Here is a 23565-nt window from a genome sequence, read left to right on the forward strand (position 1 = left end):
ACGCCTATACTCCCGGGGCGCCCGTATCTAAAAACTTTTCTTCGACATATGTAATAAGCACACGTTAATAATATGTAATAATTATAAATTTTAAATAGTAATTTTGACAAAATTATTAAAAATATAATAGAGTTTCTATCGTATAAGGGAAAAATCATATTAATATAACTTTCAAACTATAATAGTTAGTGTTTATCAAATATTTTAATGCTGTAAGTTTTAAGATACAGCTACTCAACCTCAATTTCAAGCGCACCCTTATTATTCTTTTTAACAATCAAAGGGTTTTCGCATATTTTCTATTCTATTGTTACAAGAAGTAATAATTTTTATCTGACTTATAATATCACTTTGAATTCATAATTTATATTTGGGAGAGGACAACCTTATAGCATCTGTAAGGTACAGTTCTCTCATATAAACAGTATCCGATCGTGGGCTTAAGTGGAACCAACGACTAAGTTTGTAAGGAAGCATGCTCCTTCATAATTGATGAAAAGTCCACTAAAAATTTTACACTCAAAAGTCAAAATGACATATCATACCTCCAAATTAATGCGTTGAGAATTGCTCATTTTTTACTGTAAGAGCGGCACTAGCTACAAGTGAAACTCTATTTCACCTTTTGGTCTGTTTCCTCACTTTGGAAATTTGACCACGTGCAAAAAAATTTCTTCGACATATGCTATAAGCACACGTGTGTGAACGAGAACTCTCCCGATAGAATTTGGGATATCATGAAAATTCACTTTGATTTGGTTACATTTGTTATACAATCGGTTTGGATACAGAGAATCAAATCCTTTAAGATATGCATTATCTTAACATAGGAGATTACGTTTCCATAATTCAGTGACTTAATGCACCATTAATAAAGATTAATCTTTAAGATGCATTATTTCCATCATATTGATCATATTCATGTAGAAAAAATGGAGGAGAACGAAACAACGAAAATTATATAATTTTTTTTGAGAATGTCATGGTTGGGGATGAAGTGTTGAAATCTGAAGAGAAAGAAAGAGGAATATAATTGATGCTTATTTGATATGACTTATCTAATGATCATTTTTTTTTAATCTTTAAAAACTCTACTTAAAACAAAACTAAACAACAATAGAAATTTGAGAGATTAAATAAACTATGCTATTTTGTGTCTACTAGTAAAATTCAAATTTTTAAATTTTGAGAGTAGAGGTTAGAGAGTTTTTTTTTAAATTAAATTGTCTAAAATTTGAATTATTTATTAAATTCTTGTTTCATTCGTTTCATAACATAACTTAAAAACTTATCTTCTAAAATACTTTTATAAATTTTACTAAAATATATCATCGAACAACCAAACAATTAAAATTTTTTCGTTAAAAGTTTTTTTGAACATCATGGTCTCATCCAAGAAATAGCAAATAAGTGACAAAGATGAAGGCAAAAGGACAAATGGAGCGAACCCAATTAAAAGAACGCAATGACTACCTTGAAGCTGTTATAAGGTAGAGAACAAATTATAACCCCACACGTAAAATAATAAATAATAAAAAAATATATTATAATTTTAATCATGTAGTTATAAAAACGCAATTTACCTTATAATATTTCTAACATAGTTGGTGCCTTAAAAGAATCTAACAATATAATAAGCAATATCAAGAAACTTAATAAAAATTATGCGAATTTAGTCACTTCTCATTATTTCCATTCACTTCTGGTCGGATTGGTGTGAGTATAGTGAGTGTAGAAGCAAGCAGGGCGGCGCGGCCCCACGCGAGGAGTTTCCAAATTGGGTTTGGTCTCATGGGCACTGCCATTTCTTTTTATGGGCTTGTTTTATATGCTAAAGTTAGTTTCTCATTTGTCAACATAAACCAATTATTGATGTCTATTATTTTTGTATCCTTGTTACCTCATACTATTTTTTATAATATTCAAGTACAAAAAATTTAAACAAAAGGATGGATAAATAAGTTATTTGATTGATATTTGAGTTTGTGAATATAAATTATATATTTATGTAAGAAAAAAAAATTAAAAATAAGAAAAAGTATAAGAAATATATCTTATTATTAATTTCTTATTTATATCAAAACATATATTCTTATTTATGATTTATTTAATTTATAATAAAACTAAATAAAAAAGTATTTGAAAATGAGAATAGTATTATAAAATATAGTATCAAAATGTATTAAGTATTATGAAAACGAGACAAGTTTTATTTTTTATGTGTACATACTAGTTTATGACAAAAAAAAAGACTAATTAATAACAAAAGAGTAATAATATAATCACAAACTCTTGTACGAATTTAGTTTGTATAAACTAATGTGGCATTACAAAATTAGTTGAATTAAATATCTCTTGGTCCATATTATCTATTTTTATTATTTTGTATTTTCATTTAACCAATGAATTAATGTCAAATTAATTTATACAAGATAAATTTATAACAAAAATTTATGGTCATATCATCACTCATAACAAAAATATAATAATATAACGAGAAATTAGATAATGAGAAATTTATTAGTGATAAAAGCTGAGGCCGGGGACCAGTTAGGATCCACATAGCACAAGCCTTTCAACAATACCGACACACCTCAACCCCCGCCGCCTGGTTTTGTTTAGACCCGCCACACGTACTGTTTATACAAAAGATAGAAACATTGTTTGAAATTTCAAAAGATAAATCAAAATAGTATAATAACATTCTACCCTGAGATTTTGAGAAATTACAAATAAGTGCATCATTAATTTTCTTCTTCAATTTAAACATTACATACGGTGTTGAATTTTACCCGTGCGAGCTATGTTTAAATTTTTTATATCTCTTACTTCAACTGAAGGGATTTAACTAATTCAAATGATATTATTATAACTTGTTCATATGTTCCCTTACTATTATATTGATAGGTCATTGAAAATGAACAATTAAGGAACAAAATATAAATTTTGTGATTTAGAGTTCGGAACAAATATCCCTCTAAAATGATAAAAATAAAGAAAATAAATTATATTCATATTTGTGATGTTAAGAGAGTAGCGATAACCATTTAATAACCTTATAATTTTATTTAATTCCAAAAATATTTATATTTTTTACTACCATCTAAATTACTAAAATCAACGTAATCACATTACCCGCTATCTCTAATCTCTATCTCATACTCTACACCACTAATTCTTCTTCAATATTTGAACCTCTCATCATAGAAAAATAGTTAATTTTTTTTAAGGTACTTGTTTGCTTATTTAAAGAAAAATTCTTTTATTTCAATTAATTATACTAATTACAATCTAAAATGAATTCATCATTTAGTAAAAGTCTAGATCTCTGTTTTAATTTATTTATTCTTTTATAAGAATGACTATTGGGCAAAAAATGTAGACTCATGATGAATCCGAGGAAGGTTTGTGTTTTTTTTTTTTAATCATGGATTTGTATCCACAGTAGTAGAAATGACATTTATTGATTGAGATGATAATAAATAATAATAAGTAATTTTGAATTTACATTTTAATAGGCATATGCCACCTTGTTTCATCACTTGTAGGCCTTGACAATGGGTCGTGTTTAAATAGTTTTGTGTGGTATTCTTACCATGTCGTGTTAAATTACATATATTTGAACCCACCTATTATTTTATTGGGTTGAAAAATGAGAATTCGTACCCATTTTTTTTTTTTTATCATTATCATCTTTTTTGAATTGACCCATTTAACCCGCTATTTTTGGTATTATATCTTAAGAATATAATACCAAATAAAAGAAACTATTAATATGCTTAATGTTTAACATCATCAAATAATGTACAAAAAATCAAATATTTAGTTAGGAACTGTGCTTGGTGTAGAGAAAAATGAGAAAAAAGATGAGAAAAATTTATCCTCTCTCTCTCTACCCACCCACCCTCTCTCTTCCAATTTCTTCTTTATTTATATCATCTTTCTCTTATCTTTTTCTACACGTAGCATTTTTCGTTAGTTATAGGCACCGATATCATTGATTAAAATTCTAGAAGAAAAAAATTATAAAAATAAAATCATGTTCATGAGAAGATACAAATGTAGGTTATAAATTTTACAATAAATATTAAAAAAATTAGGATTTGTCATAAGTTTACATAAATAATCAATTTTAATATTACATTTTAAATTTCACCCGTTACTCATTAATATTACATATTAATGGGTAACGGGGGTGAAATGAATTTTTAATCTTAAACTCTAAATCTGACTCCTTATGGAATGAGTTTTAATAAGTTGATCCATCAATGATATGATCGACCCAATAATCATTTTTATCGTGTGGGTTTTATGCGTATTAATGGGTAGTATAAACTTTTGCCATTAATAATTGCTTGGGATGAAAAAACTTAGAATGCTGTTTGAAGAGGGTGATATTATTATATATTAGAAGCCATGGACCTACACTTTATTATCCAAAATAAAAATTTTCACGCTTCTCTGCTCTGTCTCGCTCTTCAAACCAAGAAGAGTCCGCGTGAATTCCACGCCCAAAATCAAAATTAAAATGAAACCCTTTATATAAACAAGAAACAGCCAATTCACTCTCCATTTCTCTCTCTAAAATTCAAATTCGGATCTATTTTTAAAAAACCCTACTTCCTCTCTCTACGCATAGATTCTCTCTCTCTCTCTCTCCGTAACTTCACAGCACAATGAGGAAGGGAGCTAAGCGAAAGGGAGCGGCTGCAGCAGCAGCAAAAGCTTCTTCTTCTTCGCAAGAGAATCACAAGGAGGAAGACGAGCAGCAAAAGACCAGCAAAGCTCATCGAGCTAAGCGTGTCAAGGCTTCCAAGCCGGAGACCGAGCCTGAGTACTTCGAAGATCAACGCAACATGGTAAATTTTGTTGTTTCTTGCTGTCATTTGCCGCTGTTTGGTTTCGTTCTGTGCTGACGTTTTTTTTCTCCGGTGACGCATTCGTTTGACGCTGTGAAAAGTTTGTTGTTTGTTTTGTATTTTTTGGAGTAATTATTAGGTTTCTGACACAAATTTTAGGAAATTAAAGGCTGTTAAAAATATTTTGAGCTTTTCGAAATGGAACAGTTGCGTGTAGGTATCAATGTCTGTGAATTGGATTGCTGTTCTTGAAGTGCATTGTTAATGAATTAGTATCTGCAAAAGATATAAAACAATTTCAATCAGAAAAGTTACATTGGATGAAGCCATTGGAACTAAGTGTCGACTTGTGTTTTATGTTTATGAAAGGAGAAGTCAGAAAAATAGAAATTTAGGAAGCTTGTTAGGTTTGGAAAGTGAATATGTGCATTAGGTTTCAATGGCTTTGTGAATTAAATGCTATTGTGCAAGTGCTTTTTTTATTAAATTAGGCAGCATAAAAGTTAAAAAATAATAATAAAAGGGAAGTTAAATTAGAAAATATGATATTATTTTGTTTTCTTATCTTTTATGTATCCATGTAGTTAAGGTAATTTCTCAGCTAGGGAAGTATTATTACTCTTTAATCTAGAGAAGTGTGCTCACGCACTCGTACGTAGTGGTTTTGCATTTTACCATGTTTTCTTTTACTGATTGGAATTGTTTGTTTTATGTTATGTAGGAAGATTTGTGGAAGGAGGTGTTCCCTGTTGGAACGGAGGTTAGTTTGATAATTTTGTTTACACGTTACAAACGTTGTTCACTTGCTCTCTTTATATAATCTAGTAAGTACTTTTGCTTGCCAGTGGGATCAATTGGATTCAGTCTACCAATTCAAGTGGAACTTCTCAAATCTAGAAGTAAGGCATTAAACCATCATTTCTCTACGTTTTTATGTTTATAGATTTGCTCTTTGGGGTATTCTTTTTTGGTGAACCAATTGGAGAGTATGTGATGAATTTATTTTTAATTGTGCGGTCAGGATGCTTTTGAAGAAGGGGGAGTACTTTATGGGAAGAAAGTTTATCTCTTCGGTTGTACAGAGCGTAAGTGGCTGACAACTTGTTGGCTTTTTTGGGTGGCATTTCTATTCTGTTCACAAATGTACATAATGGAGTATGGAAATTATGTTTATAGATGCTAAATTTTGATCAAGTTCTATGTCCTTGCAGCTCAATTGGTACCATATGAGAATAAAAACAAAATTGTCTGCATACCTGTGGTGGTTGCTGTAAGTCTGTTCATGTGGCTGCCTTTTTGTGTGTTAAGTTTGCCAAAAACAGCTCTATTTTGCTATCATGCGTATTTGAATATTGGTATTTCTTGTTTCAGGTTGTATCTCCTTTCCCACCTTCTGATAAGATAGGTATTAAATCAGTTCAGAGAGAGGTGGAAGAAATAGTTCCAATGAAAGAAATGAAGATGGACTGGGTTCCATATATACCTCTTGAGAAGAGGTATCTAAAACAGCATTTTTTTGCCGTTCATTTCGAAGTAGTTTTTTGAACTGTTTCTCTCTACTCATCATAAGGATTATTTCATATAATTTTGATGTCATTGTATAATGTAATTCCTCTGCAGAGACCGACAAGTTGAAAGGTTGAAATCTCAAATTTTTATTCTGAGCTGCACTCAAAGAAGGTAAAAAGTTGTGTTTTCACTTTCTCTCTTTTATTTATTTATTTTAAATATGTTGTAGAGGAATTGACTGATTTTTAAATGGGACAGAGGTATAAGGATGTGATTTTGCAACACACTTGACTACAAATTGATGTTAACATATTTTATAGAAAAAAAAAATCTTGTTTAATGTTCATTATAATTTGACTGTATATGCAGTAGACTATGAAGCTTTCATGAGCTAGTTTACACTATTCATTGAAAGAATAAGCTATTACATTTATGTTGTATCCTGAAATAACCTATCAGACTTGGCTCTTTAATTCACCAGAGGCTTTCTTTCAGCTAGGTAACTTTTTTACTTTCCCACATTGTTCACCCGTTCAGAATACATAACTCCTCTATACGAAGTTTCACTTATCATATCATACTTTATTCTCTCAAAATTGTTTCTTAATTTTAACAATATAAAATTTTCATGCATATCAAGTCTATCAGTTTGATAAGGAATAGACTTCTGGTTTGCTACTACTGAATTCTTTTGGCAAATATTAGGATGTTTCATGTTTGTATAATGATTACTTATTTAAATTGCTTTCTATTCTGCAGGTCTGCTTTGAGACATTTGAAGGTGGACCGCCTTAAGAAATTTGAATATTGCCTACCTTGTGAGTATAGAGTTAAACTTTGATGTTCATTGCTGCATTATAGATTTTATGGTGCTTGACTACTTATTGTGGTTGACTACGTGGTGAATTTTACTCTAATGGGCTGCCACCATTGAAAGGACAAGTGATAGTGAAGAAACGAGAAAAAAAGAAAAAGAAAAAGGCAACATTTACTTTGTAGTACTGTGAAAATTGTTGATATGACAACCACTGTTTCGAGAAAATGCTTGTAATTAACATCAGCTGTAATTTGTTTTGATATGGCAAGGAATATATTGCTTTGATGGTGATTCATTATATATTACCGCTACTTCGTGTGGCACTTTAGCAGCTTCTTGACATCATTATATTTTGACAGATTTCTACCAGCCATTCAAGGAAGATGAATTTGAGCAAAGCACTGTGGTTCAGATAATGTTTCCAGTAGAACCTCCTGTAAGTTTATGTTGAAAAATATAACCGATAGACATCAATTTTTGGATTTTGATGATTCATGTGATTATATTAGAAAATACATCATGCTACCTTTATGGTAATGAATAAAGCAAATATATGTAATTTGATCATTTTTACCCCTTTATTCCTGCAGGTTGTCTGCGAGTTTGATTGGGAATTCGACGAAGTTGATGTATGGACTTATCCTTTATGGTTTTGTTTGGCATAATCTGAATGACTTTGGATGTGAAGTTGGTGCAGTGTGTAGTGGTTAACATTATGGCCATAGTTCAACAACCCATTGATACTTGTCTACCTCTCAGTGTGGGGATCCCTTTAAAGCATAGGGTCTTGGATGGGTTGCCATTGATTTAATCTCTTGCCATAATCCTGTCACAGCATTTTGTTTACTGATCTGGTCAAACCTGGGGTTTTTTGCTCTATTTCTTTGGTTTTGCTACATGTGGAGGATGGAGTTAAGCATAATGTTATTGCTGAAATACTTTTTGTTATTTTTATGCTCCCTCTCCCTTAAAGGATGAAAACATAGAAGAAAACTGATTGGTAAATGTATCTATGAGCTGTAGGAGTTCACTGATAAGCTGGTTGAGGAAGAGGCATTAGCTGAAGATCAAAAGGATGCTTTTAAGGTAACTCTAATAATGTTTTTGAAAGTGACTAATAGATTTACTTTTTTATGGAGTCGCTGATGGTTTCTTTCCTTTTTGTTGTCAGGATTTTGTAAAAGAGAAAGTTCGTGAAGCGAAGAAAGCTAATCGAGAGGTATTTTATTGCTTGTAGATACTCTTGTGATATAGAACTGTTTCCTTGGTTTATCCAAGTCTTTCAAAGTTCATGTTTTGTAGGCAAAGGAGGCACGGAGAAAAGCCATCGAAGAAATGAGTGAGGAGACTAAAGCAGCTTTTGAGAGTATGAGGTTTTACAAGTTCTATCCTGTGAAGACACCGGATACACCAGATGTATCAAATGTTAAGGTAAAGTTGTAAGATCGCTGCTTCTTATATACCTCATGCACAGAATCTTTTAGATTCTCAATCTCGTGTCTCTGGCTCTTTGAACTTCAAAAGTGACATTGATTCTATATGCAATAATACTTTGTTGAGTTTGGTAACGATATGTTTGCATATCAAGGGAGATTGCTTCTTTAATTTGATATTTTATTTCCACAGTTGAAAATTTTCCAATCATGATGTGGTTTTACGTTAATCTGGTCAATTCAGATGATTTCTGTCAATGTAGTCGACTAGCTTGTTTTATGAAGTCTTGAGTTTGAGTGTGTCTGTTCATCAAATTCTGTACCTAAGTTTTACCCGTAGTATTTCTATACCTTTTTTGCCTTTTACTTCTTGAATATGTCAATATTTTGCACACATTGGAAATGCGATTCTAAGAATCGATAACACATGGAGTTCAGCTCTAGATGAAAAAAGTTTTAAGTCTCTTGTGCACTTGATCCAAAAGATGAAAAAAGAGGGGGGGAAAAACATAGCTTTTGATACCTCCTTTACTTCAAATGGTCTTCTCATTGATATAATCCTCAGGACCATTTTTTCCTTGGTACATCTTGCTTTTAGATTGTACCTTAGGCAACCTGCTAGCAAATTATTTATTATCCTTTTCTTAACTTTGGATTTTCTGCTTGATTTGAAGTTTACTTGAATTTTTTTCATAATGCCATTTAGTTATTGAGGAGAAAGGGGATCCACTTTTGTATTAAACTAAAATCCCAAAGGGAAAATGAAGAAGGGGACACACACTTGCCCTTTTGTTTCTGAAGGATAAAAATATCTTGTGCTATATGAAATATATCTAATGCATTGCATTTGTGACACATTTCATATTGCATCCTATTTAAATTCAAGTAATCATTGTTTTATCATCTGAAATCATTGTTAAGTAGATAGATTCACACCTCCTGAAATTAGGAAGTTTTCTTGAAAACATGCATTTTCATTATTTATTTCATTTTTTTCAAAACTATGGGATGGCCTCTTTGATGTTCAATGTGCACAAAACTGTTGTCGACCATTTTTGAACTGAGTCTTCTTGATCTGCTAGAATGCATTGCCTTTGCTGTTTTTACAGAAGTAACTATGCTACACTACCGGTGTCTTCAATTAATTCTTTTGCTGTGTCATAATTTTTCTTTGCAGGCTCCTTTCATAAACAGATACTATGGTAAAGCTCACGAGGTTCTATAATTGATTGAGCATTCTCTCAACAATTGTATAACACAGATATCGAAGTCTTCTCTGGCTTCCAAAAAGTGTGTCCATTGCTCAACGATTTTGTTTGTCATCAAAGACGTTGGGGGCATGCCTTCGTGCCCCATCACATCATTTCTTAGGTCACTCTAGCTGTCTCGGAAGAAATATGTAAAATTTGTAGTTTCAGAGCTTTTAGATAAACCAGTTCAGAACGTTCATGTTACCATAGGAGAAATCTGTAAGATGCATTGGTGGGGCTTTTCCAAATTTTAAAGTTTACTTGAGCTTCAGGAGTTGAATTTTCCTCTTGCTCAAATTTGTTCGGGTTTTCCGTTCATTACTTATTCTTGTTCCCTCTTAGAAAAATTGCTATGTATGCATTAAGTTGAAATTTTGAACACAATAAATGAAAGAACCGGTTCAATAATTTTTTGCTGCAAATTGTATGAGCATTTTCTGTGCGGTTCATATTATTCTGCCTGCTTGTTAACATCAATTGATTTGGACCGGGGATTCAACTTTATTGCCTACTCTCTTCCCTGTTTCTGTTGACTGTTGGGACTTCTGTTTGAATCAATCTCATGTTATAGCGTACTGAAACAAATTAATGATACATGAAATGGAGTTCGCTATCTGAATAGTTAACACAACTGCATTCCAAGAACTACAATATCAAGCTTGTCTGGGGCCTTGCTAGTGCCAGTTTAGTTCAAACATGAGACAGATCTCATAATTTACTGTTACAAGAAACAAAGCTGCGCACATGGCATTAATCAGGCCAAACAAAATTGGGCATCCTGATAAACAGTACAAGAACAGAAGACTAATTTACACCAATTACTGATAAATCAACCTTTTCAGATGGTAAAAGAATACATAGATCTTTGCATCACACCAAACTCCAGCTTCAATCATGCATAGATGACTGATAATCTAAAACTAGCAGTGAGAAGTGTTCTTTCCATTCACTTGGGCTTGCAAAAGGCATGAGGCCGCATACTAATGGTATAATGAAAAGCAGAGTAAAATAAAACAGGGATCTTCGTACCCAGTATGGAACCATTGTTTTTCTTTCTGCCCCTTGACAGACATTGACCGGCCCATGAAGGACTTGGAACAAATGTGAGGTACAGCTGTTTGAAAAGAAATGCAGCAAGCAGAGAGTCTCCCAGTGTAGGAGCCATAGATATCCGCTGCCTCCAAGCATGTCTACACAAAGCTTGCCGGCAAAGCCACAGACAATTCCTAAGAGCAACAGGATTGAAGTGATCGGCATACTGTGTCTTGAAGTTGCTCCACGCTGGTGAAGCAAGTATGCAATTGCAAGAATCATTAAGAAACCAAATATCATTCGGCTCATTACTTGAACTTGGCACTTGAGAGTGTTCAACCCTGAATTGAAAGATGAGACTGTAATTGGGATCCACCAAGACTTGGTTGCCTGCAAAAAATTAAAAGCACCATCATTTCGTTAACAAGAATAAAAATTGTTATAGGCAATGGGGGAGACATCTCTAAGCCTAAGAGCTGCTTAATTAGTTTGAGAGAGTATAGGAGCAAGAAATTCTAAAACATTCTGCACTTGTTATTCAGCATATAACTAAAGCAGGATTCTGGATCTCCCAAATGAAATCAAAATGCAGTTACAAGATCAAAATCTAATTTGTAACCAGGCCTAAAGGCTAAATCTGAAGCTTATCAACAGTTAAACAGGCCTAAAGTAAAGCAAGTGCATGAAATTTAATTATGTTCATGACATAGAAAACAAATGATTGTTTGAATCAGAAGCAGTAAATCAGTTGAAGCAAGAATGAAGAAACAGTCCTTACCTGGGGTGAAGGTGTACAGGCAGTCGTAGCTTCAGAAATCTTTCTATACGAATAGACATAAGCAGCATACGAGAGGGAGGCTGACATGATCACTATACCAGCAACAAGACAGTCTATGCATTTTGTAAGCAGCTCCGCATGTCTCGTGTCTTCTACTTGATTCTTGAATTTTTCAGCTTTAAAGGATGCCTTGGATATACCCATAGCTAGTTTTGACCTCTCCAAATGATTTGAATCAAGGTTGAGTGCCAACTGGGTCTCTTTCAACTTCATTTTTTGCATTGCAAGATTGAGTTCCAATGCCTTGAGGTCATTTGAACGGACTTGTTCCACAACAGATTTCTCCATTGTACTTAGCACGTTCTGATTGATTACAGAACCTAATCTGCCAGAAGAGGCACAAGCCAGTTGGTTGTTTTCACCGTGCAGTGCAAGTTCCTTACTAATAAAGTTCGCTGCTATTTGCTCTTGTACTTCTTCAGCCGCAGACAAAACATCTTCAGTTTCAATAGTAGGCAATTCTGTCTCTGAGTGACAATAATTAACACCACAAGGGCTTGTGCTACCAACTTCATTTGAAGCCACATCCAAAATCGACAGACCTTGGTTCTTTAAGTGGTATCGCCCCTTACTTGTGGATGACTCATTAATCAATCTAAGAGTCCTCAATGTGCTCCCAAATGATTTCTCAAAGTTCCTTGCAAAATAATTAAACTTGTCCCCAAACACCTGCCACCGCAAAGATGGTAAAAAACGTGGGCACATTTGTATCACTTAAGAATCTTGATCTTCTCAATCAGCAATATAAGTTGTTGCTTACATTGGTTAAAGATTCTCTGACAGCTGAAGTGCAGACCTGCAAGTAAGTTCATAAATTTAAGAGCGTTTTAGTGACTATCTGAACACCAACAGCATCAAAAAACCAAATGATAAAAAAAAGAGTGAAGAATATAAATGAGGCTCCGCTAAAATTTTCAAATAGACTTGGCAAGTGAAATAACAGTTATAAGATACTATGGTAAATGACTGCAAAAGTAAAACTTAAAAGAGTTTAACTTCTTAGTCTCATTGGAAACTGGAATTATACCCTTGAAAGATGATCAATGGACATCGTATCACCAGCCGCATCTTTTCTCTCCAGAACCTAGAATAAAAAAGTACCAGATTTACAATATTAATTGAAAAATAATAACATCAATCCTAAAAGTAAAAAGTAAAGAAATCAAAATTGTCTTTTACATAAGAATTTTGAGAAACAATAAATGTTAGTCTGCAGCAGTCATAAGACAACTACGACTAGCACTTAAGAACTGTGTGAAACTCACACCTCTGCCTTGCCCAGAGCCAAGATTCAAAAACAATGGCTTGAGCCTCAGACATTGGTTCTAAATGCAAACACAGATGCTTCAAGGAGTGAGGCACATCTGAGTCACTAGTGTCAAGCTCCACTACTTCTTTTATACCTGAGCAGTTGTAAACTGATTCGCATTAAATCAGGAATAGAATAGGCATGGAAATACCCAATCCCCAACAGTCTTCATTTCATAAAATGGAAATACAGTGATAAGAGAAATCATAAATAAGTTTTTCAAAGAAATAAGAGATACACAAACTTTTAAGGAAGATCACTAACAAGAAAAAGGAGCATCTAAGATTTCAATTATCGTAGATTACCAAAATAAATTTTTTACTTTTTTTGGATAGCCCAGAAATTACCCCGAACCAACTTAGTTAACTCAAGTTTAAAGCTAGGCACCCAGTGAACCCTACACTCTCGGGAACAGGAAACTCGTGGCTTTTCACTAGGTAGATAGCCTTGAAAAATCAATCCCAGACCTTGTGGAAGCAAACCACAGGCTTGACCACTTGATTAACCTCTCATACAATATAATATTTGATATTTTGCACCAGAATGAGTTTTATACTCAACATAATATGTCGGAGAAGACATATTATGCAGCTGCTACTTCACCAGAAACATGTTTCCAAAAACACAACAGTCTTCATCTAAACCTCTGCATACAATCCACACCCGTAGAAAGATGAAAACATTTCATGGCAAATGCTTGCTGTCAATGATCTCATTTTCATGATCTCCTCCACAAAATAAACGACGAATGCAAATGGCAAGAAGATTTGAAACTTAGCTTTCCACCACTCCCCCCCCCCAAAAAACTTCTTCCCTGGATGAAAAAGTAAATAAACAAAAAGCAAAAGACTTGCACAAGATTCTGGACACATCCACTGTATCATACAAGGTCTACTCTACTCATATGATAAAATTGATGCTAGTCGTTACTCACTTCCTTTAATCAAATTAGGTAGAGAATATTAATGACTAATTATCATATATAAACTACAGAAAAAGCAAATAATAAGTATTCCATTACCCTTCTTAGAGTTACATTGTCATTAAAGCTACTCATTTGGATTTTATAGCTCTATCTCAATTTAGCAGAAAACTTCAAAGGCAGGTAAAGCTAAATAACCTCAAATCAACTCAAAATGTAAACTTTTTCGAGATCTCCAACTCCAAGTCACAATTCTAAACATAAATTTCAACAAACCAACAATCAGCAAATATGACCCAAATCTATCAATAATCATCCCCTAAAAATCAAGACTTCCAAACTCAGTAACATAACTTTGGCTGCCCAAAACTCTAAATTGCCGTAAAGACTCAACCTTTAAATCACCAATAAAATAGCCAAACAAAAATCATAAAATAACTTCAAAAGAATAGGAACTTGAAGTAACCTGAGCAACAACAGCAGCAAAGGACATTCCCAGAGGAAGCGCAATGGCCTCAACACCACCGCCCTCGCTCCTTCGAATCGGACCGAGCCGGTCAACTCTCATACTTCGCCTTCTGGACGCGACGCGCGTGCCGCTCCGCGCGAAACAAGAAGGGCGAGAAGACGAAGATGATGCCGCGTCTTTAAAAAATCTATTTTTCTTCTTCTTTTCATAGCGGACGCGTTTTTCGGGGGCCGAAGAACCGTCGACTGTTGGATTGGGATCAATGGCAAATGGGTTTAAAGGGTTTTCTGTGGAGACGCATGTAGTGGATTGCTGGCATCGCGGAGAAGGGGGAGGAGGAGGAGAAGAAGAAGAAGAAGGCGGCCGAGGGGTGTCCATGAAAGAAGAGAAACGCGGATGGGGTCATTTTTTAGAATCATGCAAATATAAGGGAGCGTGGGAGGTTGAAAAATATTCGACTTTCGTAAAACTTACCTTTGGATATTGGAAACCGGAAGCATCAGTTTGCTTTGTGACTCTTTTTTGGAATTTTCCTATTTACAGGCCACAAAAGTATGATATTCTTTTTCAAAATTTATTTATCACTATTTTTTATGCTTAAAATTATTATAAATTTTAAAATTCTTGATTTTTTTATGGAATCATTAACTTCTTAAAAATTATTATTTTTTTGGAAAGGTTCTGCAAACAATTTATCTTTTTTTATTTTTTTAATATTTCCATAAATCAAAATGTACTCTCTCCAATTTTGATTTGAGAAAAAAAATCAAACCCCAAAACTATTCTACCATATTTTCTCTTAGCATGAACCTACAGCTTATATGTTGCATTTGTGACGCAATCAATGAATCCAACATAAACGTGATACGAATTGAGGGTTCAAATAAACTTAAAATGACACAATTATTAAGCAAATTAAGGTTTAAAATTGACATTAAATGACAATATTATCAAATCAATCAAATCAATCTCACATGTTTATTAATTGAATCAGGCTTGAATCTTGAGGCCCCACTCGCTAACCTGCTCATAAGATGATTAAATTTTGGAAAAATTATATCATATATTTTTTATCAAATAAAATTGTATATATTACAATTTTAAAGGCCGCGAAAGATCATATTCATTTTCAAAATTAATTTGTCACTTTTTTTATGCTAAAATTATTATAAATTTTAATATTCCTGATTTTTTTTGGAATTATTAATTTTTTAAAATTATTTTTTGTAATTTTATTCTACCATATTTTCTCTTAGCATAAACCTATGGTTTACAGGGGGCGTTTGTGGCACGACCAAGGAATCCAACATAAACACAGTGCGATTTGAGGCTTCAAATTGACTCAAAATGATACGATTATTGAGAAAATTAAGGTTAAAATTGACCAAAAATGATAAAATTATCTAAAAAATCAAATTGAGTCAAGTTTGAATTTTGAGATCCCACGTACCAATCTATCAAAAAAAAAAAGTAAAACTGATTTGAGTTAATTAGTTATTTCAATTTAATTATAATTTAAACTTATTTACTTATTTTGATTCAGACTTGGATGAGAAGAAGACTATCAAATTTATTTTCTACTTAATATTTTGATGTTTAATTTTTAGTAAAAACCCTCTTTTTATTTATCTTTGTGTGGTAAAGAATTCAGACAGATATCTGTTTAAGGAATTACTAGTCCAAAAGAAAACTCTAAGGAACAATCTATCGAATTTTATTGTTTAAGTAAGTCTATACTTATGAAATTATAAAATTAAATGATGAAATATGTGGAGGAAAATAATTCATTGGTATTTAAGGAAGGGCATTTCTAATGGCAGATTATGTCGAGAAAATATACAACTAGATTGAATTGTGCATTCAATAAGTGATTCTTATGATCCATTTAAGATGCTTACTGAAAAAAGATTAAAAGAATGGTGGATCCACAATGAATTTATTTTTGCTTTTTAAACCCCGTTCTCTTTTGGTAGTTTGGACATTAGAGTCCCAAAAAAGTTGCAACTTGGAGTTTTCCTTTATCTTATACAATTGTATTTTAATGCATGAAATTTTGATAAAGTTAGGTATTTGAGTGACATGTCGTTTTGCTCTGGACTAAACATATGACCGGGTGCATGCCCATTCCCTAGAAAATAACATGTCCCAAATAGCATGCACTGGCTCATACAATTAGGACTTGTCGTTTGATGCTTTCATCAAGATTGCATGTCGTCTAGAGGTTTTCTAGATGTACGTCGTGTTGGCTTCTTATTTTCTTCCACGACGACATGCCGTTTGGTTATTGTAATTTATGAAAAGAGACTTTACTTATTCTTCTCGAACAAGTAAAGTTGACTTGAGTTAATTATTTAAATTTTATTAAAATTTAAACTTATATACTTATTTGGGTCTAGATCCGGACCCCAATCGGAATAGGACTACTAAGTTTATTTTCTTCTTAATATTTGATATTTACTTTTCAATAAAATCCTCTTTTTATTTTCCTACCAAATTGTTTATCTTCATGTGATCAAGAATTCGAATAAATATCTATTTAAGGATTTTACAGTCCAAAAGAAAACTATAAGGAACAAGCTATCGAATTTTGTTGTTTGAGTAATGCTATATTCATGAAATTATGAAATTAAATGATGAAATATGTTGAGGAAAATAGTTGATATGTATTTAAGGGCCTTCTTGTCATAGATGATGTCGAGAAAATATACCACTATTTTGAATTGTGCCTTCAATAATGGGTTACTATGATCCATTTGAGATGCTTAGTGAAAAAAAGATTAAAGGAATGGTGGGTCCACAATGAATTAATATTTACTTTTCAATCTCCCTTTTTCTTTTGTGTTTGTAATGTAACCGGAACATGAAAGCCCCAACAAGGTTATAGCTTGGAGTTTTCTTCTATCTTATACAATTGTATTTTAATGCATGAAATTTTGATGAAGTAGGGTATTTGAGTGACATGTCATTGGATGTGGATGAAATATGAGCATTCTCTAGAAAACATGTCCTAATATATGCACTAGTGCACTTGTCGTTCACTACTTTCATCAAGATGGATTGTCGTCTATTGTTTCGCTAGATGTACGTCTCGTCAGCTTCTTATTTTCTTCTACGACAACATGTCATTTTTTGCTACAGTTTACGAAAATAAACTTTACTCTTCTTCAACAAGTAAAATTGACTTTGAATTAATTAGTTATTTAAATTTTATTAAAATTTGAACTTATTTACTTGTTGGGTTTGAATTCGGATCTGAATCGGAGTAAGACTAGTAGATTTATTTTCTTCTTAGTATTTTGATATTTAATTTTCAGTAAAAATCATCTTGTTATTTTTATACGAAATTATTTATTTTCGTGTTGTCAAAAATTCAGACAAACATCTATTTAAGGATTTAATAGTCCAAAAGAAAACTCTTAAGGGATAAGTTATCGAATTTCATTGTTTAAGTAATGCTTTACTTATGAAATTATGAAACTAAATGATAAAATATGTGGAGGAAAATAATTCATAGATATTTAAGGAAGCGACTTCTTGTAGTAGATGGTGTCGAGAAAAGACATAACTTGTATATAATGAGTTCTTATGATCCATTCAAGATGCTTTGTGAAAAAAAATTAAAAGAACGGTGGATCCGGACGAATTTGTTTTCACTTTTCAATCCTCATTCTCTTTTGCGTTCGTAATAGAGAGCATAGACATAAGAGTCGCAAAAAGATTGTAGCTTGGACTTTCCTTTTTACTTTATACAATAGCATTTTAAATCGCGAAATTTTGATAAAGTTGGGTGTTTGAGTAATATGTCGTCTGATTATCTACTATGTGCGGCATGTCATGTTTTTATTTGCTAGTAAACGACATGTCCTAAATAGTATACGCTGGCGCATCCTATGTAGCACTTGTTGACTTCTTGATTGTCCACCGTTTTCCTCTAGATGACATGTGGTTTGTCTTTTTCCCTTTGTAAGTTTTGTTGGTTTTTAATTTTCCATCGAAACAACATGACATTGTTGTTGTTACAATTTACAGAACTAGTCTTTTCTTATTCTTAAGCTCTGTTTGGAACGACGTTTCAAATAGAACTTATTTAATTTTAACTTTTGTTAACTAGAGCTGGCAAAACGGGTCATCGGATCGTGTTCGTATTGTGTCAGCTTCGTGTCGTGTCAAATTTAGGTCGATCCAAACCCGACCTATTTAATAATCGTGTCAAAATATTGAGACCCAAACCCGACACGGAAAAATAATCGGGTTACCTAATAACCCGCTTAATATCTATATATTAAACAAAAGTTACATCAAATATTTACACTTTGTCATACATATGTATGCACATACATACATACATCCATACATACATACATAATTTATCAATATTATAAAATATACATATCTACTAAAATATTACACACACTATTGAGGTTTTAATTATATATATGTAAATAATATTATATATCAATATTATAAAATATGCATGTCTACCAATATTTTATATATTTACACTATTAAAGCTCTAAATGTATTTAAAATTTTATAAATAAAATATTGTGTCTATATTCATCCTTTTAAAAAATTAAAAAAATCATCTCTAATATTTGAGTTTTGATGACAAGAATCTATAAATTATTTTAAAATAAAAAATATAATCGGGTCATTGATCGGGTAAATGGGTCAAGAATTTTAACCCTAACCCGACACGGAAAAAAATCGTGTTGACCCGGACCTGACCCATTTAATAATCGTGTTAAATTCGATGACTCATACTCATTTATTGGTGTCGTGTTCGTGTCGGGTAATCGGGTCGTGTCAAATTTTGCCAGCTCTATTGTTAACAGATCTATTATAAATAGAGTTTTTACTCAAAAAAATTTAATTGTTTAGTTGTCAATAAGAATTTTTATTAAAAATTATAAAATTAGTTTCATAGGTAAGTTTAATAAAATAAAATTGTCAAATAAATAGATGATATTTTAGATATTTTAATATTCAAAAAAAATTTCAACCTCTATTTTTAAAAGCCTAAATTTTGAATTTTTACTAGTAGAGACAAAATAATTTATTTAACCTTCAAAAGTTCTATTAAAAAAAAAAATTCAAAAAAAAAAATTTTAATAAGAACTTATAGAATTAAATAACTATTTATGACTATTAGATAATGCATATCGCACTTATTAAATTACAATTTGATTATAAACTTGACAAATCAACCTGGGAGGTAGTAGGTGATTTCAAACTCTTTTGTAAACCAACACGAGTCGTGGAAGATAGCAGATTGGAGCCACCACAACTCACAGATGTGGAAACTATCTTCGGCTGTAATTGTTTTGTTGCAAACAGATCATATGTTTGAAAAAATCCACAGTCGAAGTAGCAACAGTGTCAACAAACAAAGATTCACCGCAGTCATGTCAAAGAAGTTGGCCATTATATTCTCACAAAGTGTTAATGGATTCTTGTGGGCTATATTTTGGAATCATCTCCATCTCTCTTAATTATTCTCTTTGTTTTTGTTTCCTTACTCCGTAGTCGATTGCTCTTTCTTTTACAAGCATCTAAGTCTCAGTTTCCTTAATAATTCTGAGTTCCCTCTCTGTTTTACAAACAAATTAAGCAAAGAAAATCTGTGTTTTTTTTTTTTTTTCTGTTAACGTTTTGGTGCCTGCTAGTTTGTATCCAGGATTAAGAAAAAGGACTAAGGTTGTGTTTGCTTGGAATCATCTCCATCTCTCTTAATTTCCCTCTTTGTTTGTGTTTCCCTACAAGCTCAAGTCTTTCTTTTACAAATATATATCTCACAGTCTCACTCCCTCCTAATAATTCCCGGCTTCCTCTTTACCTCTTTATTTTACGAGAGATTCTAGAGTACGTTAGAGATAGTACACCTATTTAATGCATATATACCTAGTGTATTTTTATAAATATAATTACTAATTACATGGTGATTTTTTAAAATAAATACACACACAACATACATGCATTCATTGGATGTAGTACATTTTTTATACTCTAGAATTTCTCATGTTTTACAAACAAATTAAGAAGCATGGACTATTTACTCTGTAAAAACTTTCGTTTGACAACTATATAGATACAAAACCATTACCTAATAACGTTTTAATAATTTATCAATGTTGGTTTATCTTATTTTCTAATTAAGCGAGTAATTAAACTGACTGCGATTTTACCATCTTTCTGCCACCATTCTGTTATTATTATTATTTTATAAATTTAGAAATCTTTTGCTCTTGGTTTATTAGTTATTAATTACATTCCAAACGTCAATGGCAAATGGGATCAACTATATTATTGATGTAATAATTCTCAAAGACTTTGAGCTGATATATCCCGATAAGAGTATACGTATGTAGTAGGCAAGCGTATATTGACAGGTGGCTCTATTTGTAGATGAAGGAATACAATGAATTTCTCAAAAGTATAAGATCAACTTGGCTCTATTTGTAGATGAGGTGGAATCCCCATCCCCTACTCATTTCCCCATTTTAATTTTTAATTTTATTTTAATTTTTTAAAATTACTAGTAAATAAATTATAAAATTATAAATATTGGTAAAAATAAAAAATATCAAAATATTTATATTATTAAACTTTTAGGCCTAATTAACTAATTAAAGTCCTAAATTTTTATTTAGGACATTAAAAAGACCGAGTAGATTCTATTAGCCCAATTATTTTATTTTATTTTATTTTAATATTCTTTAAATATTTTAAACTTAAATCTATTTTTTATTTATTTTTAGATGTTATAATTGCCCACAACAAATCACAATTTTAATATCTAATCTAATATTTGCTCTTGATTTGCTCCGATTTAACTATTGTGTTGTAAAGGGAATAGTCCACATTTATAAAGTGTCCACGCCACCATTGAAAAAGTTAATTTTGAATCTAAATTCGATTTTATTTGTAACAATTTTGTATTAGACTATTAATGTGTTTATGATAGTTTGTAAAAGAAGTTTGTATCCCTTGCATGTTGCGTTACTTACTAATATTTTGAATCTAAATTCGATTTTATTTGTAATAATTTTGTATTAGACTATTAATGTGTTCATGATAGTTTGTAAAAGAAGTTTGTATCCCTTACATGTTGCGTTACTTACTAATTTAATGTATGTGATTTTTGTAATGGATATTAATGTAAGATATATTTCGAACTTTACTTTTATTTGAATTTTTTATTTTAATATGATTAACTCAAAATCGAAAACAAAAAAAATGTATTAGTTATTCGGGGATCGGGGATAGGGATGGCAAAATCCGGGTCCGGGTTCAGTCTTTCCGGTTCCGGACCCGGATGACAATTTTGTTATACCGGACCCGGATATAACCCGGATATTTTAATTCCGGGTCCGGACCGGGTTGAACCCGGAAAAAGCCGTGTTTTCGGATTGCGGGTTCCAAACCCGCATATCTATTACAATTTTTTTTTTCTCTCGATGTTACTTCCTCAAATCTCCAAATCTCAAATCACCAAAATCCCGAAATCATAGCTAAATGAATGTTGAGGGAGGATTGCTGAGTTTTCAGATTTTTGGTGGCATTGGTGTTGTCGTCGGTGTCGAGGAGAGCATCGTCAGAAAGTTGCTGTGGAGATTCAGTAGTTTCTGGTGACAAAAAACCAGCAAGAGTGGCGGAAAGCAGCTGTCAAAAACCAGCAAGAGTGACAAAAAATGAGGATCAGCCTTAATGGGTGCATTACTCTTTGTCTTCCTTTCAATACAAAGATTTTTCCAAGTCATTTGAGTGAATGAAAGAGAAATTGGAGAAGAAAGAAAGCAGCTGCAGTGGGTTTGTTTTAATGAAAAGAGAAGATGGAGAAGAAAGAAAGAGAAATTGGAGAAAAAAGAAGCGGCTGCTAGGTTAAGGCTTAAGGCATTAGGGTTTTTTTTTCTTTTATATTTAAATTATCCGGGTCCGGGTTTCGGACATCCGGGTTAAGATAAAACCGGATCCGGACCGGAATGTATCCAGGTTCAAAATATCCTTTCCGGATCCGCATTGTATTACCTTCCGGTGCGGGTTAAACCCGGACCGGATTATCCGGGTTTATCCGGGTCCGGGTTAATTTGCCATCCCTAATCGGGGACCTTCGGGGATCTCCTGTTATTATTCGGGGAGGGGATGAAGATTCTCTCAAGTAATTCTGACGGGGACGGGGAGGGGACGATGACATACGCAAAATATCGGGGATGGGTACAGGGAGATTGGTCCCCTCCCCTCCCCATTGCCATCCCTACTTGCAAGGGCCTGGTCCTTGAGTTCACTGGATTCATCTAGATACATTTTTAACCAATGATTAGTATTAATTTGTTAAAGCTGCAGGTTGCACTAGAAACTTGTATAAAAGGAAGCGTCACATTGCAATCAAATTAATTATGTTGATATATGTTTAAGTTTTTCATCCAATATAATTGGGGCAAAAAGTTAAAAGACAAAAAGGGAGTTTCCTGAAATGGAAAAGAAATCTCTGACGGGTAATTCAGAATTCATAATATTAAGGCAATTGTTAAGTTACAGCCGTTGTAACTCACACCCCATTCAAAAACATGCAAAAAGTAGTAACATGCATGGGGTCTGCATGATTTTTGTATGGAGTGTAAGTTACAGCAACTGTAACTTTGCAAAGGATCAAGATTCTCTCCTAATCTGAACACTCTTGATCTTTTATAGATTTTATGATATCTATCTTTTAGTGTTAGTGAATAATTATGATTTAACTATTTTTTATTTTGAATTTATTAAACACCAATCACATTAATAAAATTTACTTAGATTAAGATCAGTTCAGGAGAGGATCCTGATCCCTTTGCAAGACCCTAATATTAATGACGGAGCAATGGCTGAGCATGATCATGGAGATTCGGTACTGAAGATTATAGATTTAAGGTGAGGAAGAATCAAGCATTTAAGGTAGTGTTTACTTTCTGGAGTGGGAGTGTGGAGTGTGTATTCCTCCCACTCCAATATTTACTTACCTTAAAAAAGGGGGGGAGTGGGAATGGAAATCCGTGGGTCCCACCCAATTTTGGAGTGGGGAGTGAGATTCCCACTCCCATGGGGGGAGGTGGGAGTGAGAATTCACTACCCCCTCTTCCTATTTTATCCC

At 32.6% G+C, this 23565-nt stretch overlaps 2 protein-coding genes across 2 annotated transcripts; one reads left to right on the forward strand and one right to left on the reverse strand.

The window, feature by feature from the left end:
* Positions 1-4466: 4466 nt before the first annotated feature.
* LOC18036851 (protein HEAT INTOLERANT 4) lies at positions 4467-10189 on the forward strand. Its single transcript, XM_006427984.2, has 14 exons — positions 4467-4859; positions 5581-5619; positions 5705-5758; positions 5881-5944; positions 6071-6129; positions 6231-6355; positions 6480-6539; positions 7128-7186; positions 7545-7621; positions 7776-7814; positions 8209-8271; positions 8357-8404; positions 8488-8616; positions 9796-10189. Exons 1-14 carry the CDS (start codon positions 4677-4679, stop codon positions 9841-9843), a joined length of 1047 nt encoding a protein of 348 aa, XP_006428047.1. The 5' UTR covers positions 4467-4676; the 3' UTR covers positions 9844-10189.
* Positions 10190-10483: 294 nt separating this feature from the next.
* Positions 10484-14929, reverse strand: LOC18037184 (protein CPR-5). The gene is made up of 5 exons (XM_006427989.2): positions 14436-14929; positions 12766-12822; positions 12499-12534; positions 11679-12407; positions 10484-11290 (listed from the first exon to the last, which is right to left on the reverse strand). The coding sequence occupies exons 1-5, from the start codon at positions 14814-14816 to the stop codon at positions 10757-10759; spliced, it is 1737 nt and encodes a 578-aa protein (XP_006428052.1). The 5' UTR covers positions 14817-14929; the 3' UTR covers positions 10484-10756.
* Between the last annotated feature and the right edge of the window lie 8636 nt (positions 14930-23565).

Source organism: Citrus clementina, unplaced genomic scaffold (genome assembly GCF_000493195.1).
Source record: "Citrus clementina cultivar Clemenules unplaced genomic scaffold, Citrus_clementina_v1.0 scaffold_7, whole genome shotgun sequence".
Classification (NCBI taxonomy): Eukaryota; Viridiplantae; Streptophyta; class Magnoliopsida; order Sapindales; family Rutaceae; genus Citrus; species Citrus x clementina.

Bases quoted from the DNA above. Each gene is read 5' to 3' on its own strand.
- LOC18036851 (XM_006427984.2), top strand. From the start codon at position 4,677: ATGAGGAAGGGAGCTAAGCGAAAGGGAGCGGCTGCAGCAGCAGCAAAA. The intron at 6,130-6,230 runs GTAAGTCTGTTC...TTCTTGTTTCAG, and splicing joins GCATACCTGTGGTGGTTGCT to GTTGTATCTCCTTTCCCACC. The intron at 7,622-7,775 runs GTAAGTTTATGT...TTATTCCTGCAG, and splicing joins TGTTTCCAGTAGAACCTCCT to GTTGTCTGCGAGTTTGATTG.
- LOC18037184 (XM_006427989.2), bottom strand. From the start codon at position 14,816: ATGGACACCCCTCGGCCGCCTTCTTCTTCTTCTTCTCCTCCTCCTCCC. The intron at 12,408-12,498 runs GTAAGCAACAAC...TTGCGGTGGCAG, and splicing joins TCAGAGAATCTTTAACCAAT to GTGTTTGGGGACAAGTTTAA. The intron at 11,291-11,678 runs GTAAGGACTGTT...AATTTTTTGCAG, and splicing joins CCTGTACACCTTCACCCCAG to GCAACCAAGTCTTGGTGGAT.